At 51.6% G+C, this 27,133-nt stretch overlaps 1 protein-coding gene across 1 annotated transcript in view; it reads left to right on the forward strand.

Moving 5' to 3' along the window:
- Window positions 1-486: 486 nt before the first annotated feature.
- Window positions 487-27,133, forward strand: part of LOC146205479 (protein big brother-like) — a 57,587-nt gene continuing 30,940 nt past the window's right edge. Inside the window, exons 1-3 of the mRNA XM_084590171.1 lie at window positions 487-744; window positions 2,454-2,540; window positions 13,177-13,272. Of these exons, the coding sequence (XP_084446297.1) occupies window positions 610-744; window positions 2,454-2,540; window positions 13,177-13,272 (318 nt within the window). The 5' untranslated portion in view covers window positions 487-609. The remainder of the gene's footprint in view (window positions 745-2,453; window positions 2,541-13,176; window positions 13,273-27,133) is intronic.

Below are 27,133 nucleotides of genomic sequence, written 5' to 3' on the forward strand. Positions count from 1 at the left end.
ACTCCAACGGGCGACGCATGAAGGCAACGAGCGCAGTACTATTTGTTCGGAAACAAGAGTGATTTTTCCCATCGCAGCCCAGATGGGATCCATTTGAAGCCGTGAATGTTAGCCACCACAGGAGGAAGGAAAAAGAATAAGAAAACTAAGCAGAAGTGCGCGGGGAGCAAAAGCGCCGATGCGGCAGGGTCGGAGCCGCTGGGCCGAACGCGCAGTGAGAGAAAAGAAAAAGAGGAACAAGCGAGAAATAAAAAGAAAAGCACGGCCAAGCCAGAGCGCGCCGCGGAAAAGAACACGGCTTCGGCGGGTAGCCCCCGAGGTAGCCCCGCGGCGGCCGCAGTGGCACCGCAGCGGCGAGCCAATCGCGGCGGCGCCCGAGCGCCATTGGCGGCCGGGCCGGGAGGGGGCCAGGCGAGCAGGCCACGCCCCTAGCTCGGCCGGCGGGGAGCTGCTGGCTGCCGAGCTCGCCACTCGAGTTGCTGCATCGTGGACGAGCGGCGCGCGTGATACCGTCTCTCCCTTCTCTTGTGCACCGTTGGAGCGGGCGGCCGGACCCCGTGCAGCGAAGTGGCGATCGTGGCTGGAGGCCGTTGCCTTTTGCAGCCCAACATGCTGCCCTTCGAGACGCCGAGCATCTTCGACCAACTCCCGCGGTTCGTCTTCAAGATGCCGCGGGTGGTGCCCGACCAGAAGGCGAAGTTCGAGTCCGACGAGCTCTTCAGGCGCCTCAGCAGAGAGTGCGAGGTACGTCCGAAAGTAACCTCCGCGCTGCAGGCTGGCCCACCCTTGTGGCACCTTGGTGCTTCCAGGGTGGCTGCCCCAGCGATACTGTCTGTCCAGACCCAAAGAGCACTTACTAGACTCTTGAGTCACGTGCACGGCCATACGGGAGTGCGTTTCCCCTTGCACTGGCTGTATCGAGAAACGTTCGCCGTGGTACTAACCCGTCGTCTGGATCATTGTGCTTGTCGAGATACTGTACGCGCTGTTGGCGATCGTGGTCGCATCAGTATTCCTATGACAGTGTGCGTTCAATGCTCTGCGTCTATTACACCGCTGTACAATTGTTGCGAGGACTGTTGCCGTTCTTTTATTGCCAAGTGTTGGGACCTTTGTAGAGTGCGATCTTCTACCGGGTTTGAAATCACTGCGACATATTGTTAATTTCATTAACCTCCTTAATCACGTGCCTGTCTGGGACATGCATGTACTTGCTTGTATGCCTCTAATGTCGTGTAAGGGCTTGTACCATATGAAATCACTGAAGCTAATGAAGGTGAAGCACACGTGACTTAATTTTTTTTTTTTTTTTTCGTTTCGTGGTGCGAGCGGCCTCTTCAGTCAAGTATTGCTGTCTTTGACCCTGTGACACCTATGCGTATCAAGTTCAGCTCAATTGTGTTATTAGAAATCGATGCGTTCTGTTCGCATCAAGAGTAAGATTTTGAATCACAGCAGAGTTGAGTTTCGTAGTGTAGAACCTCCAAGGCCTCTGACTCTGTTGCCAGGCGGGTAATTGCTGAAGAGAAGGCGTAAACACCGTTGCGTCCTTCTTTTCAACATCATCGTATTTAACGCTTTTTAACTGAATGTGACGTTCATTAGCTCCACAGCTTATTTAAGCAGGTCGTTCACTCTCTGTGGGAAAAGAAATCACTGTTTTCACCGCGAAGGGGATAAATTTATCTGGTCCCATGAGGCGTGTCGGTGCATCAACTCACTCCAGTATATATATTTTGATGATCACCTCAGTCTGAAAGTGCTCCTGTAATCGCTTGGAAGCTATAATACGCAGCTAAAGATCATATTTTAACCTCTAGTACACTGTCATTCAAAGTATTGCTGAGAAGGATGTTCCGTTTTAAACTGGGTTAGACGCCTAATATGGTTTTGGTATTTGCCGAGAACGGAGGGCATACATTAGGAGCGGAACAAAACACAATTTCGACGTCTTCCGTTCTTGGCTGACACCAAAAGTGCGGTATACGCCAGCATCCGCTGCAGCTAAGTTCCAGTATGGCGTTAAATGCTGTCAGTGGCACTCGTTGCCAAAGTTACTTCATAGCTCATTGCGAGCGTACGCACTACTTGGCATCCCGATCACCGTCAATATGCGTTCACGTGAGCTTGAAATTACATTCGTCAGGTATTATGCACAGGTTGCATGTGTGGATGACGTTCCGCATACAGCCCATCGTGAACTGCATTGCCCATGTTCGACGAATAGGCAGCAGTGTCCTCCAACTTTTTTTTTTTTTTTGGGGGGGGGGGGGGGGCAACAATACGTTCTCCACAATTAAGCAAATTAACGTCGAAGATATTTTGAAATAAAAACTCTGTGCTCGATACCAGGGGCCAGGTAACGGGTTGACGCGAGCAATGATGTATACGTATAGCGCATCGACAAACGCCTTTCGCTACGTTTGTGTAACGTATACTTTCCCCGTGCGCAGATCCGATACACGGGCTACCGGGACAGGCCACTGGAGGAGCGTCAGGTGCGCTTCCAGAACGCCTGCCGGGAGGGACACACCGAAGTGGTAAGCGAGCCCATGTTTGCTCAGATGTGCACACGCCGCGGGTGGCCGGGAAGGGGCCCGTCCGCGCCTTGTTTGTGGTTCTTTCTTTCGCCGGCGTAATACCATCGCGCTGCTAGTGCGCTTGTTTACGTTTATTTTTCTCTGGCTATGGCTTCGTCGCAAACATTTTTTCGAACGTACTGAAACGTAAGCGAATTTGTTAACGTGTCACAGAAGTTTTTCGGGCGGATGCCAAGCCATCAGCACTTCGAACTGATGCAGGTGCAGTGAAATTCTCAAACCGTTTGCACCCTCCCTGTAGAAAGGATGCAGTTAGATCTTTATGAAGCATCAGTAATGCGCGTACACCTTCCGTGATGGGGTGTCTCAGTGACGTATGTTGGCGGGCTACTTTAGTTGGTTCTTAATGCTGACTGAACATATGGTGCACGGCGCTATCAGTCTCTCCTGTTCGTTCTCTGATGTGGCGTAATATCATTATCCCGAGTGGCTGTATCATTCGACTGCTGATACCAATGGTCAGCTCCGGTCCGCCGTGGCTGCATTTCTTCGAGAACACCCCTGGGCTCGTCTGTGCTGTGTGATATCAGCACACGTTACAGAACACCGTATTTTGCAACGTTTCGTTTTCTTTTACTGCGATAGCGTCCCATTCTGCACAAAAATCCGACGTTGTGAGCGAAAAATCAGGGGCATGACTCTGGCAGATATAGTGAACGATGAAATAGCCGAGGTGTCTGATTGGTCAGCGGGTTATATACTACATGGCGTCACAACACCACAGGGCAGGAGCTGTCTTCCTTTCGGATGGGGAGGTGGGATGGAACCTTTGAGGACCCTTGGTCGATGTGTAAGATATCGCTACCCCTTGGAACACTCAGCAACATTTGTACGGCTTTTGTTAAATTGGGCTTTATTAATTGGTCTTTCAAATAACTGTGTAGCCTACTACTCCACATGCTAATGAATATGCGAGACATAACAAACGCGCTAACTAAGGGATTAGTGGTTAAGTGAGCTGCAAAGTGCAGTATACGCAGACGGGAGCCGGTGCGTCTACCTTCACAGGCATAAAGTTTAAGTTACCCTTATGTTTTTGTGCTGCTGTTGGTCGCTGGTTCCCAGTGACGTAAGATCCGGTGAACGACACGAATCACAACTGGCCCAAGAGCAAGGAAAAGGAAACGCTACAAAGGCCCTGCACGTAGTTCTTGAAAGCAAAAAATCCAGGGTGCATGGCAAAGGACTTAGAATAGTAAACAGTAGGTTGGTTGGTTTGTGGGGTTTAACGTCCCAAAGCAACTCAGGCTATGAGAGACGCCGTAGTGGAGGACTCCGGAAATTTCGACCACCTGGGGTTCTTTAGCGTGCACCGACATCGCACAGCACACGCTCGCCGTGTTTTGTGTATTAAGGTGAACAGTGTAAATAGCCCAACTCGTCATTCTCCTGCATGCATGGAGCCTTCTATAGAGCAGCGCGTCTCGTAGTTCACCCCGTGAACTATAGCGAGATTTTTTAGGTGTTAATAAAACGCGTGCACGGCTGTATATATAGTGCACGTCCTGTAGAAATACCTTCCCTAATCATGCCATTTTGCCTCTGTGTGGAGGAGGGCGCTTCAGGAGCACGACGGCTTCACGCGCCGGAAACGCAAACAGGAGATAGCCAGCCCTGGCGCGTGTTCAAAGGACGCACAAACACCGACCCAACACGTCACGGCTTGCATGGGCTGCAGTCGGAGCTGACCTTTAATTGTTTGTCGAGCCTTGAATCTTATCCCCCGAACGGTGGCACGCAACGCGCTCGATTATGCAAGACACGTCAGGTTCAAGTCTGGCGCCTTAGAATCTCACAGCGAAGGTCTTTTTGTCACTTGCTTCGTGTTCATCAGTCACAGAAGGGCGTCAATTTCTTGCAAATTATACTCCGTTTCATACATCAGGTGCAACGCAGCGAAAGCTACGCAAGTAGTCCGCAAGAAAAAAAAAAACAGGAGGCGTATCACTACGCGCTCGTTCTGTAGGCGAGTGGTTCCTGCCGAAACGGGCTCTATTCCGAGCATACACGTTTGCAATAACATACTTCGCATGCTTAGACATCTTCACAGAGCGGATCTTATTGAAAAAATGCGCACCAAAGAACCATTTTCTCAAAAAGAGATGTGCAGCGCGGAGGGCACAGCCAGCGTCATCTGGTGGTACAGCTGGCAAGGTTGCGGAGCAGCAAACGCGGCACGAACAAAAACGACATAAGAAAACATACAAATTAGCCTAATCCGACCTTTTTTCCCTAAAAAAGGTGCTTTTTATAAAGTTGATGGCAAATGTAAAATGTATTAAGCTTGCAGACAAAGCAACTATTATTTTCTCTCGTCAAGAGCAGGCACTATTTTTTATCGCGGATGCGGAGAGCGCAAACAAGAGCTGTAGCTTTGGTAGTGTTGCACTTGATGTATGAAACAGAGTATAGTGTGCACTATATCTCGCCGCCTTGTAATTCAAAACACGTTTTGCGCATTCTCACTCCAACTCAAGACTTAGCAACGACACGTCGCTATTCGGTTTCAATGCTGTTCACAATTGTGCGATGTGCATGAGAAAATGCGGCCCAGTCGTCGCACTGTCGCTGCGACGCCATTCGCGGTGCCCATTCCACATGCTTGGAGAGCCGCAATAATTCAGTTGGTGGGGTGCGAGTGGCCTTTAGTTCCCAAGCAGTAATTTAAGCGAAAATAAATGTCAAGCACGTTGCTGTACCGTTATTTTATTTGTGTGACTTAATTTATTAAACAAACAAAAATAGCAGACGCGTTCACAAGGATAAGTACTAGTTTTTTTTCCCACGTATCGTGCACTAACTGGCCCACCGAGCAATGCTTCTTCAATTTTTAAAACATAACGCGGCATAATAAAATCATTTTGAAGCTTTTTCTCTTCTCCACTCTAAATCTGGTTCCACATAGGTTCCAGTTATAATTGGAACTTTTAAAAAAATGTTCCGCTTATAAGTGGAGCGTACGTGAAACCAGATTAAGAGTGTACCAACCGCGAGGACTTATTATGTATTGCTGTGATATGAGCATGCATGGTCTTGATAGAGATCACCCAAAATGGAGATAAGTACTGCCTTTTACGCTCGTACTCCTTTGATCAATTGGCTTTTCATCAAAACAACCAATCGCGCAGTATTCGACCGATCAGGCAATCAGCTGAAAGCACGCGGTCAAGCGGACGCGCGGCTATAAACATGTCAAAATAATTCTTGGTGTCGTGCCCGTAGTTTTCATGGTTTCCACTCCGCCGTTTCCTGTGAAGTGCTCTTACAATCGTATACGCTGGTTGAAGACTGGCCCGTTCGCAGTGATCGCACTGACTGTGCGGCAATGCGACACACTCATTAGAAGGCAGTCGCAGTGACTTGGCGACGCGCATTTCTGTCGCAAACCGGTCGAAATCGCGCTGCAATGCGGCGACCATCGCATCATGCAAAACGGCCTTTATACGCATGGCGGCTGTAGTTGACATAATGCATCCTAGTCACTTGCAATTGGACGGACATTTATCAGCGTAAACTCTAAAGCTACTGAACTACCGCGTCGTGTCTCATATAGTGACACGATTAGTCATGTTGCAGTAACAGGTCTAGGCAACTAAGGAAATCTTGTTGATTCCTATTATGTTTATTTAAAAAAAAAATAATTTTGAACCTGAGACGTTTGTTCTGGCATTTTAAATTTAATGTCTGACTCTTGGCTGATAGCGTTTGAATGTTCTTTTGACAATTTCGATATGATCTGTTCGGAAGCGTCACCAACAACAAAAGCCCGTGCTTCAATCGTCAGAAGTTAAGGATTATTCGTCCATGTTGTGCTGGGCCATGGTTCCTATTATTCAACCAGATCGAGGCACGGGCTATAAGTGACCTGCCGCGCTTGGAACACGCATAAACCGCCTCCTCGTATACCTCCCCTCTCCAAACTTCTTTACTGCTGATGACGTATAAGATGAGGTCGAGCCGCGCGCTTCTAAAAGTAACTTCCACATTTCGACCATGCTGAAAGCCAATTAGTGCTGCCATTGAATAGGAGGGGGGGGGGGGAGGATGAGGTTCCCTATTCTTGCCCCCCCCCCCCCCCCCGCACATTTAATTCTTGAATATTTTTAATTTTCTACCTATATCGTTTTCTTCGCTTTTCATTAGCGTTAAAAAAGAGAACAGCGTTCTGAGCAAGAAGTATTTCAGTGAGCAGGATATCTGATGGCTCTTGAAGAAATTCACTCTATTCGACCTTCATTTGCGTTTATTTAATACATGCCTCGAAATCGTGCATGGCTCCAATCTGACGTGTGTTGTATTGGTCCCTGTGCTCTTAAGAAATGAAAAGTGTGTTTACGAGCCCTCTTCTCAACAGAGAGGCAGCGCTGTACCTTGCAGGATGTAGGCCGAAGGCGCGCTATTTGAGCGATCATCGCCAACGTTGCTCGTCCGCTGCATGCACCAACGCGTTCTTCTTCTAGCACGCTGTAGAAATTACAGAGAAAAATATGCAGATCGGAGGAGTAGACACGCATTTTCTTGCCTCGTTTTCATTACACATAAATGGCTCGCAACAATGTCTGGTCCAGGTCAGTGTATGCATGTTCATGAGTGGCGAAAGACACGGCACATAAAACAATATATAGTCTCCTCTTTAAGCATACGTTATTGACAGTACATAACATTGGGCACGAGCAAAGAAGAGAGGCAGCTCTCGACATCAGAAAACAATCCTATTGGCGCGCACCGTGAGCGGTCGTGCAGTAAACAAAGTGGGGACGCGACTGCGACGCGTTTCTCTCGAGATTTCGCAGCATTCCTATACAATGCGAGGAGAGCGCGTGAACAGCAGTGTTACGCAGCGAAAGCGGCTTTGCAATGCATAAGCGACCACTTTATGCAACGCCAGCACGTTTCGACAGTCATTCGCGGCCACTTATGCAAGCGTCGCATTTCGCTGTCGCTTAGGCAAGTTCGATCGTTTGATGCTTGACGCCATGGCCTCGCAAGGGTTACTGCAAAGGATACTCCCTCCCTCCCTCCCGCCCCCCCCCCCCCCCCTCCTCTCTCTCTCTCTCTTCGGACAGCTCGGAAAAGTTTGACGTCACACGTGTAGCGGGAATTAAAAGTTAATAAATATTCTTTTTTGTGTGTGAGTGTGACGTTGCTCGATGAGAAATCAGTAGCGCGGTCATTTGTGGCTGATAGATGATTTATTAGAAAGCGTACGGAAAAACAATCACATCAAGCCGGTGGGAACCGAACCCGACGACTTTCACATTGCGCATACATTGCTCTATACTATCAGAGCTACGGCGGCGGCTGTTCACTCTTCTACTTTTCAGTGTGTTACCTGTCCTTTAGAGACCAGCATCACTCGCTCCCACAGAGTCGGATGTGGAACTTCCTGTTGCATACCGCAAATGCTACGTAGAGTGATCGAAGGGCCCATGGCATCAAGACTGCCAGGACCAAACCCTTCGTTAAGTAAGCAAGGATGGGGAAGAGGCTCGTTAAGACGTACAGTGTACATTCGAAGGAAGTCGACAGTCATAAAGCCAAGGAGAACATAGAAGGATGTTTTCATTTTTGGTATATTGATTGATGTGTAATTGTGGTAATCATTTCGGCCTCCTATATGCTCTCCTTGCTTTCAATGACTGCTAGCTTCTGTCATACATGTAGGTCTCACCGAGTGCCCGCTTTTTTTTTTTTTTTTCTTAGTCGATGCTATACTCCTCGGTTTTGGCAGTCTTAATGTCATATACAGGTAGAATATAACTGCTCTTGGGTTGTGGGGTGAACGCTAGAAAGTATACGAATGACCAGTTGGCGTCCAAACTAAGATTTTTTTTTTTTTTCTCTCTCGTTTTCGAATCGATTATTTTTCGAGTAAAAAATGATGATTTAGTAATTAACGCACGACGATAACCTAAAATATAAAAGGCTAAAGCACCCTCCGTGCTTTCCTTCGTTTCAATGACTTCACTTCTAACGTATACGTTTGTCACGATGAGCCCTTCGTTCCTCAAATATGTGTGCTGGTCCCAATTTTCGGTGTCTTAAATGTATACGCTTCGTTTGCTGTACATACAGTTCATTCGTAAGTTTCACATGAGGACACTAATGTTTTTTCACAGTTATCAATTTGAATATTTTGTTATGACACTTGTGGTCCTGAAATATATATATATATATATATATATATATATATATATATATATATATATATATATATATATACATGAAGGAAAGAAGCCAACAGTCGACGAGGCCAAGGAAAGCGTTGGGGATGGTATCTTTATGTCATTTCTTTTTTTTTTTTAAATGTTTACTTCGATAACCACAGAAATTAGTAATGTAATCTGTTTAGTTGGGGATGGTATCTACCATAAAGATACCATCCCCAACGCTTTCCTTGGCCTCGTCGACTGTTGGCTTCTTTCATTCATGTATTATAACGAGCACCCTCATTTCCCCTTGATTGATCTATATATATATATATATATATATATATATATATATATATATATATATTGTAAAACAGGTATTGGGCTCCGATATGCTCAGCGCCGATGCTTTGAAGAGAACGACAATCATGTTCAACGCGCGTGACGGTCAGGAAAGAAGACGACAACGAAGCTCTCTCTCCGACGCTCGGGCGTGCGCTTACAGAAGTGCAACGACTGATCGCAGAACGTTCCATTGATTGTTGACGGCGTAGCGCCCTGTTTAAGGACTCCTATTACAGTATAATGTGTGTGATGAACATCCGGCTGCTAATACCTGTAGTGAAGAGAGAGCTTCGTTGTCGTCTTCTTTCCTGACCGTCACGCGCGTTAACATGATTGTCGTTCTCTTCAAAGCATCAGGCGCTGAACATATCGGAGCCCAATACCTGTTTTACAATATATATATATATATATATATATATATATATATATATATATATATATATATATATATATATATATATATATATATATATATATATATATATATATCAAAAGACCTCCGCCATTTTTATACCTGCACGTGGTCTCCTCAGCTCCCGTAATTGTACCTTCCATGCGAATACTCCTCTGCATATTGTCATTTATGATATATAGGTGCAGGTGCCAAGATATATACTTGCACGACCTCAAACGTCTTTACTTTGTTCGTCTACCACCATTATCAGTAGGAAGAAAATTGGCTTTACATCAAACTTTCGATATACTCGAGTAGCCCTTTCCTTGACCAAACAGGTAGGAATAATAGTTTAATCTGCCAGCATACGTATAAGTCGAAACACGGATAGTTACAGCCGGCATAGAGAATACACGTTTCCCACGTAGCTTGCACGGGGGGAAGCCCGCATGGTAGGCCAGCGTCCTCTGTCGGGACTCAGCTGGGCATTCTCTTGCTCCCTTCATTATACGGATTTACGGGCTTTCGCAATCAGGCGGAAAGCGCGCGGCGTATAAGTTTCGGACGTTTCGCTTAGAGCCCAGCACGCATGTCTGGTAGCATGGCTGCTTGTGAACCGCAGCGGTCGCTGCCGGGCGGCGATTAGCATGATGCTGCGTGCGGTCATTTATACTGGTCGAGGCACAAGGGGACAGTCTTGCCAATTACGGCGGCAATCGAGAGCTGGTCCGCGGCGCGAAGCCCCGAGCGTCGCTAATCGCATTCCGATCGGGCTCCTCCCGTCTGGCACGGCGGCCGACTGAGAGCGGACCCATATGCGCCATCTTTCTCCACCGCATCCAGCCCGCGGACAAGTTCGCGAACTCGGCCGCCATTACAGCGCGCCGGCAATCACCGACTCGGTTTGCAAATGCTGCACATGCAATTAGACCTGGCCCCGAGCGCTTCTGCCTCCGCGTCCGTCGTCCAGCGCTCTCCGCGTGGCGTGCGGGAACCGGCGCGTTTTCACTCCGGCCTTCCGAATGGGCGATTACATCGCGCCCTCCTCAATCTCGGGCCGACATTAATACGTCTGCTGTTATTCAAGACGTTTCGCCCAATCCGGTGCGCCACGGATCCGCGTTGTCGGTGCGATTTTTCGTCGGAGGAAGCTGCGCGTAGCCTTTTTTTCCCGCGCGGCAGTTTATGCGGGCGGCCAGGCGTGTGACTCGACGGCCCCATTAGTCACGCCTATTTGTCGGAGCAGCCAAAGCGTCGCACGGCGTCGTGCCCTGTCACAATGGCACGCTCACGACTCGGGCCAAGAGCGGCTGTCTCCACCGCGTTGGCGCCGAGTGATGAGGGTGGTGCGCAAATCCGAGCTCGGACGCCGCTCACGCGCCGTGATAGCGTAATGACGCTAATGGACTCATTAGTCCAACGTACGCAGTGGCGAGGACCCACGAATACGTGCTTATAGCCACCTCGTCGCGATGGACCCTCGTCGTGATCACGAGGGGATCGAATAGGCATGCGCGGTCGTTTTCTGCATGTACGTCTGCTTAGCAGATTCGTGCGTGCGTCATCGGCGCCTAGTCATACGGTCTTCAATATGCGGGCTTAAACGGTCGACATTTTAGAGCGAAGAAATGGGGTGACAATGGAATGCAATCGACTTTAGAGCGCCACGTTTTGTCGAGACAACGGAGCACTTAACTTCAGCATACCACGTTCCAGGCATAAGAAGTTCGGGCTTTTAGGTATAGCTAATTGATCTGAAAAGGAGGCTCGTCCTGCGTCCCTTTGCTTTCTCTGTTCTTTCCGAGCTAAGCCTTCTTTTCTGAAAAGGAAGAGTTTGGCCTGCAAGCGCACGGAAACTGCCTTGCGAACCACTTCTCCCTCACTGGAGTGTCAAGCAAACAGCACAGCTTACGCGACCGTCAGGTGAGGATGAAGCAACACCGTGTTTATCTGCGCACACTCGTATCGCGTGGCCTCGTGCATGACATCCAGCTTTTGTTACAAGGCGCGCATTCTGCCTGGGTTTGCTGCATGCGTTCTTTAACTCCTTCCTTTGTTGAACGCTGCTTTAAGCACAATTTTTTTTTTTTTTTTTTTTTTTTTTCAGTTGGCACAGTAATGGCTAATACGAACACACCGAGCAACGTATTAGTCCAATCGTTCGCGACTTGCTCAAAACGAGGCCGCAGCGTGTGCGAAAACAGGAGAATGCCGACAGTCAGGCTGCTCCGAACCAACCCCGTGACGCGCTCCGCGATACCTCACTTTTTCCCCTCGTGCAGGCAGGGTGCTGGAATATGGGTGCACAGCCGGCTCCATGCTGAGAAGAAGGGTTGAACATCGCAATTAGCAACTCGGCCGATACTATTGGCCGGTCTGCGTGAGATGTCTCTATGCCGTCCACCGTGTGCAGACCGAGGCCACCCGCGCGCGTGGTTATCGGCACTCGTGGCCTCCGCCCACGGAGCCGCCCTTAGCAACAACTCCGGGCCTGGCACCAAGGTCCCGGGCACTGAGCGAAGGCCCTGCGGGGCACGAACTTTGCTCGACACTCGTCAACATCCTTCGCAGTAGATAGGCACGCGTGCGCTAACAGCACGTTTGACGAACGTCCGATCGCCGCCTCAAACCGTGCTTTGGCATCTGACAAGGAGCACCATAGTGGGCCAACATTTTACACACCTAACGGGGACATAAACTGTAGCCACTGGAGCTTAATCTAAGCATCACACACTTGCTCTTACACCTAGTGAGATCATACAAACCTGAGCAGCTTTCCAATGAGAGGCCGATGTGATAGTGAAGTGTTTGAACTTTTGGATTAGAGATGACACTGCGCGCCCCGTCGCTGCGTGAGCTTGACATCCTGGCTAAACGTTCGCTCCACGACAGTACTCGGTTGTAGCTCGTATAAATGGTGTTTTGGGAGAGCTGGGTGTCAAGACTGCGTACAAGCTCTGGCTGTCCTCAAAATCAATCACTGCTATCATTTCCTCCATCGGGTCCTAAGAGGGTATACGCTCCCTCCTTTTCCCCCAGCAATTTCTCCCAAGCTCCTTGCAATTCACTTTTCCGGTGCCTTCGTGAGGCTCGTGCATTCGGCGCCCCTGGCGAGCGAGGAGGCTTTTAAGGTTTGCTCAGCCGATTGAGGCGCGGCGGCCCCTTTCAAGTGCGCGTGACGGCCCCGGCGAAGCGACGCGCGCATTGTCTCCCGACTCGTGCGGTGGTGTCTGCGCGCGGGGACACGCTACGCGTCGGCTTCGCTTTGACCGTCGTCCGCACACACGGGCCAATTTGTCGCCGGCTGAAGCCAAAGAAAACCGGCCGCCCCTCGCGGCACCCACGGGTCGTTTTCTTGGCGGCCACTTTGCCTGGATCCCAACCGAGATTGGCCGCCGTTTGCGAGCGGCAAGGCTTCTCCCGCCGCCCGGGGCGTCGCGGCCATCGTTCAAAAGGACGGCTCCTCGTCTCTTGTTGCCAGCATTTGGCGACACGTACAACGCTTGGAGACTGGGGGAGTTCGGTCGTCCTGTCTTCTTTTTTGTGTGCTCTTCGATGTTTTCAAAGCCATTTGTCGTGACTTATCGGGAGAAAAGTGCTTTTTGCGTCGCTTTCGTTGGAGAGTGCTCCTTTCATTCCGTTGGTTCGCACCCTTGAGCGCCGCTGCTTCTTCTTTCTGCCCTCGCAGGCTTTCGTCGCCACGGGCACCAACCTGCAGCTCGTGTTCAGCCCGTGCCACAACGGCTACGTGGACTGCTGCGATTTCGACAAGGAACGTGGAAAGGTCAGTACAGCTGCGTTTATCCTTCTCCCGTCGTTCGCCCGCGTCTGCACGCGCGGAGGACGCCTGTGCCACCCTTGATTGAAGCTGAATTGGAGGCGCGTTCTTCAGCGCAACGCTCTTCTGATCTTTTTTTTCTTCTTTTAATGTTTATAACGTGGCAGAAGTCACTATGTCCGTACGCCCTTACTTTAAATGTGTCTGCATTATGGAGATGTCGTGACCCATGAAGGGACCGAGCGCCTAAATATGACAAAATTTACAACTATAGAAACTTGTTATGCATTATTGCTGTTTTTTTTCCCTGACATGATAACGCTTTGCAGTATTGCGCTTGCAGCTGGAAAGGGAGACCGATGTTTGCTTGTTATAGCGGCTGAATCTATCAGATGCGTCAGTGTTCATTTTCCGTTGTGAAAGAGGCAGACGAAAGGCCCTGCCCTTCTTCTGCCTTTTTGTCCTCTGGGGTAGTCGAAAACACCTGCAAGGTAGTGAATGTTAGTTCGATTTCATGTGCTGTATAATCACGTTTCATTTTTATTTTTATCGCTCCGTGGCTTGTCCATTCTGTGCACGGCTGTCTTGCATTCACATGTATACTATCTTTCGCCTCTATCGCATTTTCTTTTGCGGTTTATTCACTTCCTGAAGCGGTGGCCTTCAGCAGTCTTGGCGCGTGATCATGATACGCATAGACCATTTCACCAGATTATGAAATCTGCTGTGGTCTTAAAACGTGAAGTGGTTAGGCTTTACAGTGATGAGATTAGCTCCATTTCGCACTGTAACATGAGACCAGTACATAACTGTGTAGCTGCCGTTCACTGATTCTCGCCATACTGGCGCAAACCCGCTTAACATTGCACAGGAAAGCGTGCGGCACTTTTCCCTTCATCGTGGTGTATCGAAAGCGATAATGGAAGGACTCCGAGTTCCTTCTTTATTTGGTTTATGCGATATCAGCTGTTTTAGGGACGCCGTATAGTACGTGCACGAAGGGCGACCACCTGAGGCTCGCCTACATCGACACGCGGCCGGGATCGAACCCGTGTCCTTGGAATCAACAATCGAGCGCGATAAGCCACTGTGTCGAGGCAGTCCCCCCCTCCCCCCCCCCCCCTTTTTTTTTTTTTCGCTCATGGATTGACCGCGTTGCGAGGTGCACCCCGTTTCGTATACTGCTCCCTTGGGCAACTTTCAATGAACCGATTGGACATCGCGCTGTGATGTAAGGCGCGACCGACTAACCTGCAGATATGCAGCGTCTCCGCTCCGAGTGCTCGCCGCCCAAAGGACCGCGCAGCGATGGCCGAGTAAACAGGCAGTGTTTCCCTGAACCGCAGATAGGCAGCTGTCAACATTGCGGTCAAGTATTTTCGCGAGGCCGGCTATCTTATCCGCCACCGGTGTTGGGCATACTCCTGTGCAGCACTTGGACCCAGGTGCGCGTCGCAGCGCGAACAAGGGCGGCCACGGGGGAGCGCACTCCGCTGCGAGCCAGGCTGTTACTTATCGGTGCGCGAAGGCCGCGAATGCCTTTCACGCTCAGGAGAGATTAGCGTCCCTTTAATGACGTCACGGCGAAGTGGGTCCCACGGATGTGTGAACCCAGACCTTGAAGAAATGAGCCTGCGCATGCAGCCAGTGATGAAACCCGATAGATACGGTTTTGCACTCGGGAAAAGCATGTGATATATTCGTCTCAAAGTGATTGGTGCGTCACCCTACCCCTTCGCTTCTGTCGGTCAACACATTGACGAAACGTCGTTGTTGCAAAGGGCGAGCGTTACTCAAGTATGTGAGGTGCAAAACCTAGTGAGCTTGGTGTTTGCCATGCTTAAGTGTTGTTCAGCTAGAAAGACTGGGACGCTGCAATGCAGCTCCTCAGTCAGTTACCTTTTATTGCTCGACCTTCGGCGCCACGCCTTCAGATCGGAACACCGCTTGCCTTTGGACATCTCTTGCGACGATTTGCATCGAGTCTGCGCCACGGTGATATGTCGAGTTCCAATCAACCCCTCTTGCGCGTTCACTTGCCTCATGAAGCGCTGGGTCTGATGACCTTCATTTGACCGTCATTAGACTTCTTTCTCTTCGAGGTGACGATCAGCAGGCAGTTTTTCTTTTCTCAAGTCCGAGTGACTGCTATTCTCGCACAAGTCCCAGAGAGCATGACTTGGTCGAAGTGAGGCCTTCGGAGTCGGCAGCTTAGAACAGCCATCCGAGGATGTCCGGCGAGGCCTCTGCACGCACGCTTTTTGCTATAAGGCCGGAGCAATCAATTAGAAGACCGGCAGGTGCTTGGTGCAGCGATCGGACGCCACGTGGCCACGACCGGAACGGGCCACGATTAGGCGCACCAGCTTCTCGACGGCACGTCGCAGTAGCAAGCGGCTGGAGGACATCGAGGACCACAGTCATCGAACTGTAGCAGTCGCTTCCGTATGAGCAACCTCTCAATCGAAGACGGCAGCCGCCCTCTTCGATCGTTATCGGCGTTCGTGGGCGCAGCCGTATCCGTGGGCGCACCAACACAGTCATCAGGCGCCCGATGACGGCAATCGCCGAGGCGCCTCGCGGCTGCGCACGCGCGCCGAGCAAGTGCGCCGGGCCGGCTTGTGTACACAGGCCGGCGCTGCTGCAGCTGCCAAGCCGTCCGTGTCGGTGTAAAACAGCCATGAGGAAGTACACCGGCTCACTGCATGGTCACGCTACGCTGGCTCGTCTAATGCGCGCCGCCAGGGAGCGCGCACGCCAGTGGTCCCGGGCACGTCGGCCCGCCGCCGCGGAGGTGTTCTCGTGCGCCGACGCTCAGGTCGCGGCCGCAGTGCTCCTGGCGCGAGCTGCGTGCACAACTGCTGCAATCGCGTGCGTCTTCTAATGCGCGATGCTAAAGCGGAAGCCTCCATTCATTTGGGTGCATCCTGTTCGCGGAACCGCTCCTCCGACCGCAGAAAAGCCCTCTTTCAACACCGGGTGGTTTCTTCGGGGTGCACGCGAGGAACGTGACTGTTATAACATTAGCTGCCCTAAGCACTTGGTGCTTTGATCCAATACTGCGCGGTATACCGAACTTCACGCGTTGTGACACGTTGTGCATCACTCTGCTCAACAATCTCACTTTGCTTGGACGGCTGTGCTATCCAAAAGAGAGAAAACTAATACGCCTCCTAATTCCGGGTCGGGTCGCTGGTTTAAGTCGGCGGGTTGACGTCAGGGGCGGTATAACGGTTGCCGAACACGTGGGTGTGGTCTACCGTAAGAGGTTTTGACAAGAGGAGCAATGACGTTCGAGGCTTCAGTGTTTCTGATCTTTCCGGCACATAATCGCGTACACAGCGATCCACATCATCTATGTCGTGGCTCCACCGGGCATACATTTCCTTTGTCGACTAGCAAAAGTGGCATCTCATGCGCGTGCCCGCAAGATTTAAGAAGTACCTCACGGCTCGTTGAACAGCTGCCTGCAAAATGTTGCTCGCGCACGGTTCACAGCATACGTTCCGACGCGGTTCTGCACCGCCCTCACAACACCGTGCAGTCAGTTCCCTGAAGGGTGAGGCTTCGTATACTGAGAAGGCCTCCGTGGCCCCGCTCCGGCGTCGGCCCTAGAATGGCGCCTGGCGGCAGCCACGCGCCAACCTGACCCTTGTCCGCCCTCGCCCCACGCGCCAGCCCCACCCGGCCGCTCCGTCCGTTTTAATTGCACCTGAGGCCGCGCCCAACTGGACCTCTTTGCTTGGCTAGCATTCCGCGAGGAGCCGCGGTTACTGCTTTTTGCGGCCGCACTGTCGGCACCTCCTCCGCGCATTCCACTGCACTCGTGTGCTGCGCGAACTCCACAGAACGGCTCGCCTCGCAGGAACGCATCCATGCACACGGAAAGCAAACGCACGCATGCAGGCTCAGCTGCGCGTGCGAGTTCACGCACGCTCGAAGCGAACACATTTCGTGGAAGACAGAATGGTGTATGCGTACATACACCCTTTTCTCGTCGGCATGGGGAACGCGAGAGCGCACACCCACGCACACCGCCGCGGAATAAAACTCATATGCCACCGAGCAGCAGCTACGCTACACTTGCTCGGGGCTTGGATTCCCGTTTTGCAATCTGAAAGTATGCTATGCCTGCAAAGCCACCAATGGGATTAGCTGCGGGATAAAAGTAGATCTGAAACTAGCACTATGAATTGTGTTCTGCGAAGCAGACTCCAGTCCACCAGCGCAAAAAAAAAAAAAAAAAAAAAAAAAAAAAAAGAAAAAAGCGCACCCAGAACGACGATTTCGGCTCTCCGTCTGGCTATGCGGCACAGTATGAAGCGAATACGCATAGTCCCCCCCCCCCCCCACCCCCACCCCCGCCTCCCTCCCCTTGCGTGTGGTGAGCGGGTCAGCAACCGGCGCGCTCCTTCGAAGGGCAGCGTCCGCCGATGGTGGTGTTGCCCCCCCCCCCCCCCCCCTTTTCTCCGCTGATGAATGCCCCGGTCATTAGGCACTCGTCTACCCCAAAATTATCCACCGTTAGACCGTCGTCCGGCCCCGTGGCTCTGTGGGCCAGTCGTACGAGTGCCGTTTGCGGTTCGGGTGGTTCGAACTGCTGCGTATAGCTCTTTGCGCGCGCCGGCCACCGCGACTGTTTCGAGAGAGGTGCTATTTTGGCAAAAAAAGAAAGCAGTCTCGTTTTTGGTTTGCACCGCAGAGGGCGCGGTTGCTCCTCGAACACACCTTCGCATCTTCCCGAGTCGCCGCTCAAAATCCACTCGACCGCAAACACTTAGGTTCTATAGAAGGGGGCTCCTTCTTCGCTTGTCTCTCTCCGGAGCCTTTTGTGCGCACGCGCAAATGCCTAATCACTGCTTGACAAAGTGGCGTATAATATGCGGACGACACGTATACCGCCCGCACGCCTTCTCGATTTCTTCTGCATTCGGTAAACAGCGTGGAGTTCTTCGCCAAACAACTTTTTCTTTTTCACCCTTGTGGACCGAGCAGATCAGCGCTGCTTGTCATTTCACCGCGCAGAGAAGTGTGTTAGTATTGGGGCTGACGCGAACGGGGCAGAGCCCTGGGGAGTTTGTATTTTTTATACCCCCTATTTAAGCCACCTGGCCGATGTTTAAGTTTCTGCTCTAAATGTTGTGGGTGGCGTCGCGCTCGTTATGTACCTGGTGTGGGGTTCGGGGCTGCGTGTCATCCGAGCCTTTGTGTATAAAGCGACTTACCATGGCATATGGCTTCACGGTTGCTCTATAATCCCACACATCTCGCTCTGCAGTTGCTGCGCACCTGCTCCTATCAAAGCACGTTGTTGTAATAATTTCCATTACTGCTCTCCAAATGTGTCGCACCGACTTTACACAAGTCAACGCGAACGCTCGGCTGACTGTATTATGTTACGTGAGCTGTTATTTTTCATTTAACGGCGAAATCTACACACATAAATTGAGTGTCTGTAGCGAATCGTTAGGCAGAAACGCGAAACTGCGCTGCGCTTGAACATTCCGCCTGTCTCGTTCAGCATACTGACAACTGCATGCTTCTGTGCTGCACGCGAAAGACCGTCACTGAATATTATTTGGGTAGGCTATAGGTGCATTGCTTCAAATCGACGTCTATATGCAAGCTTTCACCGAGCACTTTTGATTAAGTATACCGCGGCACCAAGCGCTGAAAAGATAGGGCTTTCCTTCTCTCCTTCAATACGTGAGATAGTCCACCGTGTATAGATATTCTGTGACGCTGACAAAGCTGTATACTAAAGTAAACGAGGACAAAGAGCCAGCCGCAAGGAATAACGTCCTGTGCACACCTATGGGGGCGCGCAGTAAAGCAGCCGACCAAGCACACAAAGTGCTCGTAAATGCTCAGTGGCCCCAAGTGGAAGGCCGCGAAATGCTGCCCCGCCAATGCAGCCGAGGAGGATAAATACATTTTCCCTCTTTCGAAGCTGCAGTCTACCACTCGGGAAGAAGATCGAAGAAAAACAAAGCTAGAACTGCAGCGCCTTCTCACTGTTTGCCTTGAGAAGGCAATAAATGGCACCCACGTTCCTTACTGTCGTGTTGTTCTGAGCGAGCATATATACTTAGGTGTTGTTTACTTTATTTTTTTTTTTTTTTACTTTTGCAAAGTCTTACATATTGCGCATCGCAAGACAATGAGACGCGGGTCGGATGCTAAAATCAACTTGTCATCGTACATGATGGAATTGTCAGCGACGGGCGCGAAAGAAGTCACCACGAAAATTAAACGAGAGCAGTGGTGAATAGGAAGTCACAAGCCCAGGCGGACTTAATTCGAAATTGGCCTCGCGCAGAACGCATCGGGACTCTGTCCGTTTGACCGGCAAACACGCGCCAGCTTCGTTTTTACAATGCCGCGGGCAGTTTGCCGCGCGCGTTCGACAGGCGCGGCGAGCAATTCATCGCGCGAATCGCCGCGCACCATCGCTCGCGCTCTCTGGTTGTTATTTGCGAAGCGTCGCCAAACGGCGAGGATAATGATGGTGTTCGCCATGTATGCGACTGGCCAACTTCATTCAGCCAGCCTGATTGACAGCGGTTCCTACCGGGGCTTGAAAGGACGGAGGCGATCTATAATTTGACCCGGCAACGCGCCTCCTCGCAGCTCGACGGGAAAGAGATCTAAGCGAGCGGCAACAGCACAAAGGATTTGCACGGCTGAGGCGCGTCGGCAGGGTGCGCCTTCTCTTCATAGGACGCGACGCGCGTGTTTCTCGTTGCCAGGCTGCTGCATCTCCTGGGATGTTCGCAGAAACGCGTTCCACTGTTGCGCGCAGCCATCAAAGAGGCAGTTTGCTTGCCTCGGTATGAGCAGGTCCCAAGGGAGCGACAGATATGCTCATTTCGTGATACGAACAAACAGTTCGTTTCCTGCCTGTCGTGCTACCCGAAAGCGTGAAGCGAGGCGCCCGTCACCGTGGCGAAGCATTCAGCACATTCGGTCGCCTCTTCGGCACATATGTGCGAGTTTCCGGTCAAGGCCGCCAGATGCTGATCAGCCTCCCCGCCAGCAGAGATTCGCCGCTGGATGTGGCGCTTCGCCAGCGCGCTCCGTCCTTCCGTCGTCGCCCGTGCGGCTGATGCTTCGGTGTTCCAAAGGGTGCCGCGCGTTCCAGCAGGCGCGGATGAGCGGCCGGGCAGAGAGCGAAAAGTGCGCGCAGGCACGCCAATTAGATCCGCCACGAGCGACGCCCTGCGCACAGGAGCGCGAAATGGCCGCCGCGCTACGTCAGCAGGCCTCGCGAAACGCGCGCGCGCGCCGGCGTGAGAATAGCGCGTCGGAGAGAGCGCGCTAGCCGAGACATAACAGGAAGCGTCGTCCCCGCAGTCGCGCGATTCGGGCCCGGGCGGCCGAGCTCGGGACACGCCGGAAGCGCGCCTGGCGCTTTTCCGCCGGCGGTCGCCGTGTGAACGGGACTTCGAAACTCCCGAACGCGACAGAATACAATCCTACGCGGAAACGGCATCTGCACTCGCGTTCGCCGTGCGTTACTCGTTGTCGCACCGACCTCTCTTTCAGGGCCGTTTTCACGCTGACTAGCAGAATGCAGACCAGCACCTCCTGCTATACGCTTTTAAATCTGCAGAGGCCCAGTTGCAGTCAAGCCCAAGTGAAGTGTTCATATCTCGCACAAACACTGGTGACACCCCGTTAAATATTGACGGCAAAAAGACGTAAATAGCAGTGTGGGAAAATCGATCTTCGACATGGTATGTTCCATCTTCTGTACACACCTCAGACATCATATACGGTCGTGAATCCTCAGTTTCAACTTGTGAGAAGTTAGAACTCGTCTAACTTGCCATGATCGCACCACACCCTCGACTAGCGAGCGACAGACGCCGTCCGCGTTCTTAGACCATCAGTCGCGTGTAATCACGTGCTTTCTAAAACGCTTTCGCCAACAGTACCGAACCAGCACCTCCCGAAGTCCAAATTGCCGGGTCGAGGAGCAAGGACGAAGGTGCTTGTCTTTCTTCTGCCCCGCCGTTTTTGCCATTCCCTTTTTACTTGCTGTAAACGATGCTTCCCTCGCGCAGAGTGGCCCGGGGGTGCCTTTCTGGGCCGAGATGGACTGGTCGTCTCAACAACTGCTGAGCAACGCTGCCCCCCTCATTACACGGTCTCCCTCGAAATCGCCGCGTTTTGTTTCGCCCGGCGAGCTACTCTCCCGCAGCACCGAGCTCCTTCTGTCTCCGTTGGTCGAAAGACGCTTTCCCTATAGATCTCGAGTACAGAACGCTCTTCGAGGGGGAAAGTGACATATGCTGTTGTTCGTGTTATTTGTATCTGTACATTCTCGCTGGTAGTCCTTCTTTTTTTTTTTTTTTTGGTTCGGCTTGCGGGGTTTACCGTCCCAAAGCGAATCAGGCTATGAGAGACGCCGTAGTGGAGGGCTCCGGAAATTTCGACCACTTGGAATTCTTTAACGTGCACTGACATCGCACAGCACACGGGCGCCTCGCTTTGTGCCTCCACCGAAAAGCGGCCGCCGAAGCCGGGATTCGATCCCGTACCCTTGGGAACAGCAGACGAGCGCCGTAATCACTGCGCCAGCCCGAGGCGGGGGGGGGGGGGGGGGGGGGGTAGTTTTTTTTCTGTATTCTTGAAAGGAAGTATTACGCATGCTAGCTGCAAAGAGCGGGTATATGTCTGAACATTCTCAACTGCAGTGTAACACAGGGAGGGCATAAACTCTAGACTAGCGATGCTGCACCCCCCCCCCCCCCCTCCCCCTCGAAACCAGCTTCATCTAAATAGTCTCCTTGTTTTTGCGCGCGTTTCCTGTATACACGTGCGCCGTTTGCGCTCATACGTATACCTGTTTTGTCGCGGTCCGTGGCGACCAAGGCGGCCGACGCTCGTTAAGCCGAGCATCCGAGCCAAGGCGGAGAAAATGATCCTGGCAGCGCAGCGAAGCCGACTTGGGCGCCGAGGGGAGCGCGTGTCCGCATTAGGCACCACGCACGGCCGTGCACATCCAGGTAGATTTGATCCGTGCATGACCGCTTAGGAGGCCTCGCTATGAGAGTAGCCGCTTCCGCCGCGGCCCTCATTCTCGGCTGGCTGGACTCTGCTAATTGCTTCCTGCCGCCCAAATTGCCGCCCTCGGGCTGGCACTGCTTAGGCAGCGGGGGAGGACGCCGCTGAGCGTCGCCGCCACACGCGCTGGGTTCTCGATCGCTCTGGCGCTGACAGGCACGGGTTACGCGACGCGGTCTGTCTCGGTGCAGCTGACGCGGACCTGCGGTGGCCGATCGGGTTACGCCCGCGCTGTCACAGGCGGCGGACGCCTTTGTTAACCTGTACGGGCTGGGCCCGTCTAAACTCCGCCGGTGTCCCGTGTCGCTGTTGCGGCGAGCTCTCCAACAAGCGCAAAGTTGAAGTCGCGAAATGATGTCAGGATGCTCCCGACGCGACGCTGTACGACGAAATTCGTTTCTTCCGCACGTACGCAATGTGTATATGCCCCTTTAGAACTTTTTTATGCACGTTGGGTCGGGAGGCGTTGACTGAGCGTTCAACAGGTCTGATATGGCTGACATCCAATTAAAACTCAGGTGAAACTACAGTAGAAGCTGGCTTGAGAGGAGACGTCGCCCTCAGTCACTTGAAACAGGGCAAGTGGGAAGATATGGAACAGTGGATGTGCGAATGTATATTCCTGGAGTCGAATATGTCTCAAATATTTCCAAATAATTGGCACGAGGTTCTAATAATGCCCGTTGTGTAGTATTTTCCCGACTATTCTAAAAACAGGGACCACACCGACGCTGCCTATACCATCAGTATGCGCGGTACGATGGGTTCAGTGCCGCGCTTACGATCCATTCGTGTGGCAGTACTCATACATGGCCTCCGAGACTGGACGACGCAACAAGGCTTAGGCATTTTTAGCAACCTTGTTTCGATGCGAACGGAGGCTATGGGTCATACGTGTAATGCCTCGGCGGGGTGTGGTTTTGCTCTCGGCAGTAATGAAAGACTGGCACTTTGGGAAAGTTTTAGACGCCTTTATCTCATGGGCTACACTTGGAGGTACATATGTCGTCGGTTCGGTTCACATCCCTTCTGCAAACTACTATAGCATAACTTGACTAACTTCACTTAAATTGGCAGCGAGATTGTATGGATCCATTTGAACGCTGCTTGAATAACGGCCGCGTCACAATTTTGAGACGAAAGAGGCTGAGTCTGACTCGGCACGGAGGTCCTTTATTGACACCGTACGAGGAAATGGCGCTCCAGATGAGATAGGGAGATGGGCCCTGCTGCAGTCCCGACTCGCAGCAAAACGGTAGGCCTAAAAATTAATACGCAGAAAAATAATGTTCAACAGCTTCGAAACGGATCATCAGTTTAGGGTATGTAGCGAGGCACTGTGTGGCAAACGAATGAGCCTATACTTAGGAGAGGTATATGACCGCTGATCCGGACCGCAGAAGCGAAATAACTAGAACAATAAAAATGGAATGCAGCGCATCTGGCAGACATTCTCAGATAATGAAGGGCCATTTAAACGTCATGAGAAAAGAGTGTAACTGCTTTATCTTATATACCATACTGACTGACGGAGAGAAGACTTGGAGGATAACGAAAAGGGTTCAGCTTGAACTGAGGACAACGCAGATAACTATGAAAATGAATGTAATAGCTGTAACGGCAGAACGTCTCACAGAGCAAATGCGAATAATTGGCATTCTAGTCGAAATGAAAGTGAAAAAAAGGGGGGGGGGGCATTGTCAGGACATTTAATGTGAAGGCAAGAAAGCCGATGGTCGTCAAATAAAACCGGCTGGATTCCATGAAAAAAAAAACAAAAACAAAAAAAAAAGACAAAACAAAGCATACATATCAGGGGGCGGCGGAAAGTTAGCTTGGAGGATGAGATTAGGAAGTTTTTGGGGGGGGGGGGGGGTGCAGCTGGCAAAGGACCGGATTAATTGGAGCGATAAGGGATAGACTTTTGCCCTGCTAGTCATGGGTGTAATCATGCCGATGATGATAATGAACGGAGATTGGTGTTGTGTCTTTTACCAGCTAAATATTCACTTTACAAGTTTTCCCTGTACCACGGTACCACCGTCGGTGCTTCGCGCATTGTTTCTCGCATTTTTTTTGTTCTACAATTCTCAAAAGCAACGAATATTACTACAAATATTCTATTCCTATTCAATCCTGCGCTATATAGCCATTCGATTCGGTAAGGAAGCTGCTCTATTCGTATACCCGATTCGCAAGCGGAGGTACATTGTTCGCATTCGGTTCGGAGAAAGCACTGGTCGTACTGCCCTAGCAGTCAGGTTACATAGGAAGCATATAAAAGCTGACAGTCTCTTCGGTCTTAGCGAAATATCCGACGATGGCCTCACTGATACTCTTTCACTAGTATATACGGTGTCATGATGCAGCGAATTATTCTGTGCGCTAAGATTAACGAAATTTCCGGCACGTTTTCGGTGAAATGTTGAGGCTGAAATTTCGCCATATATATGAAATCTCGCCGAAGAGTAGCTGCTGGTCGTTAGCGCAAATTTTCCGCTGCAGGCATCGTTTGTAAAGAAGTAAGACACGCACTCTGTGTACAGCAAGTGCTTTCTCGAAACGGCGCCGGCGCTTCGAAAACCCACGCTGCCATGGGGCCCGCAGAGGAGAGCCGACGGCGCTGCGCTGAGCTCGTCAGGGCGACGCCAGCGCCCACCGCCGGCAAGAAGCGCGGCGGCTTGAGGCGCACGCAATCGCCTTTTGTCTTGCGGTGTCGGCCATCTTGAACCAAGCTGGAGAGCCGCCGGGAGATCTGGGGAAGCCGGAGGCCGGGGCTGCGGTCGCGGTCGCCATGGCAACGGATGCGGAACCTCCACCGCGCTCCCCATCCTCTCTCCTGGGCTTCGGAGGCGCGCCGCATAATGGCGTCTCCACTCCGCGAGGGGAATTTCGCTCGGCTCCCGAGACCCCACTCTCCCGGGCCTCTTTCCCCTCAATCCCTCTGCCACCGTAGTCGGGTCACGCGCCGTGGTGCATTTTGAGACGGCGCAGCGGCGGATCGCGGTCGCTCCCTTCTGGGAGGAGCAACTATAGATGCCCATGAAACGGTGTCCTCGCTAACCGCTGTTTCTGGGAGAAATCTACTCACTGCCAGCTACCCTTGCTAGCTTGTTGTCGGCATGTAATATAGGCACAGTCCTCAAAAGTACCGCCGCGCAAAAACAAGTTAATGCAAAAGAAGGCGAACGCAAGAGAGGCAGACAAAACGACGACAGTATCCCTCAAGATACAGATTTTCTTTCCTGATATGTTACCTTAGCTCACTCTTTGCGTCTATCAGTAATTACGTAATTTAACTCTATGGGGTCAGTGACTGTTATCACTGCCTTGAAAGTTGCGTTCTTAAAGTTGTGGCAAGAATCTGCTGTCTGGCCGGTTTTTTCATTATTGGCCCCACTGCCTCTCCGTGTTAGTTTGGTTCCAGACGATTTCAATCTTTTCAGTGGGTCTGCTTTTGGAGCAGACGTTTCTTCACCTGTCGGTAGATCGTACTAATGTTAAACCACCTGCAAATCGAGAGTTCTAAGTATACGGCCTTCACTCATGGGCCACTGCCATCAGCTTTCTCAACGAGAGGTCAATGCTTAGCATTTTCTAATAGCCAGGATTAGGCAAGCAGTTGTATAGTTTCACCTATCGTTCCTTTCACTTGTTCCTGTCGCGCAGTGATACGCAGAAAAAAAAAAAAAAGCAGCATACATGGAAAACCGATGGCAAATCTAAGCGTTAGTCGCGCTATAACTAGCTTTCCTATTCTATATGTAGTACATGGCTCGCTTTATCTTGGGCAGAGGACTTGTCTTCGTGTAAGCGATATGCAAATCTTTACTACCAACAATGCATTCGTGGAACTGACCGTTGGTTATGAAACCAACCCGTGCGTATATAGTGTCATACTGTATAAATGCGTTGAGCAAGGTGCCACTTGACTGCGTTCCGTGCGCCGACCCTTTTAAAGTCTTGTTGTAACCTGTGGGACGTATAGACTAACGCAAGGATTGGTGATGCTGCGTGCTGCGCACACACTCTTCCCGTCCGGTGGGCGCGCACGCAAGGGGGAGCTGCTGCCATATACCCGCGTCAGAGACCACCGCATAAGCAGCGACCGAAGATGGACCACGGGCTCGCTGGGCGACGCGATGCAGCCCTCGGGGCGGACTCATCTTTAATTCATGCGGTGCGAGCGCTATATGGCACCGTCCCACGGGACCGGCATTCCGCCGGCCACTCTCTCCGCGTTCCCGCGCCGACGGGAGCGCTGGGTGGGGCAGCAGGCCCTCGGGCTGCGGTAATTAAAAGTGGGCCTCGCGGATACGCGGTGGCTCATCTTCTACCCGAGACTGCACCGCTGGTGTCGCCGCTTCCGGCAACTATCTGACCAGTCGGTGGCCCTTTATTACAGGTCTCGGCTGCATATGCCATATGGTCAGCAGGCAGCAAAAAGGGAGCTCGACTTTTCTCCAAGCGGGAGGCGTATGCAGAGGCGAGCCCACCGACAGCAGGGCCCTCAAAAGCGCTTACGCTTATTGCGCAGGTGCATAAAAATTCTGCCCACAATGTGGGCTGCGAATTCGGAGTTATGAAACGGGATGATAATACTTGCGCACCTGTAGAATGCAGTGAGAGACGTCGTGGCATAGGGTTTCTCCGACAGTAGTCTGGCTTCTCTGACGACTGAGCCCACCGTGAAGGAATGCTCCGAGCTCTTTGGAGCCTCGCAGAGGCGCCCCGCGACAAACGTCGTCGGTAGCAGGCACACATGATGGCGCGGAAAGAGTGCGTGCGCCTCGCTCCG

The sequence above is a fragment of the Amblyomma maculatum genome, chromosome 1 (assembly GCF_055883805.1).
Source record: "Amblyomma maculatum isolate TAMU_Amacu chromosome 1, ASM5588380v1, whole genome shotgun sequence".
In the NCBI taxonomy this organism is placed as follows: domain Eukaryota; kingdom Metazoa; phylum Arthropoda; class Arachnida; order Ixodida; family Ixodidae; genus Amblyomma; species Amblyomma maculatum.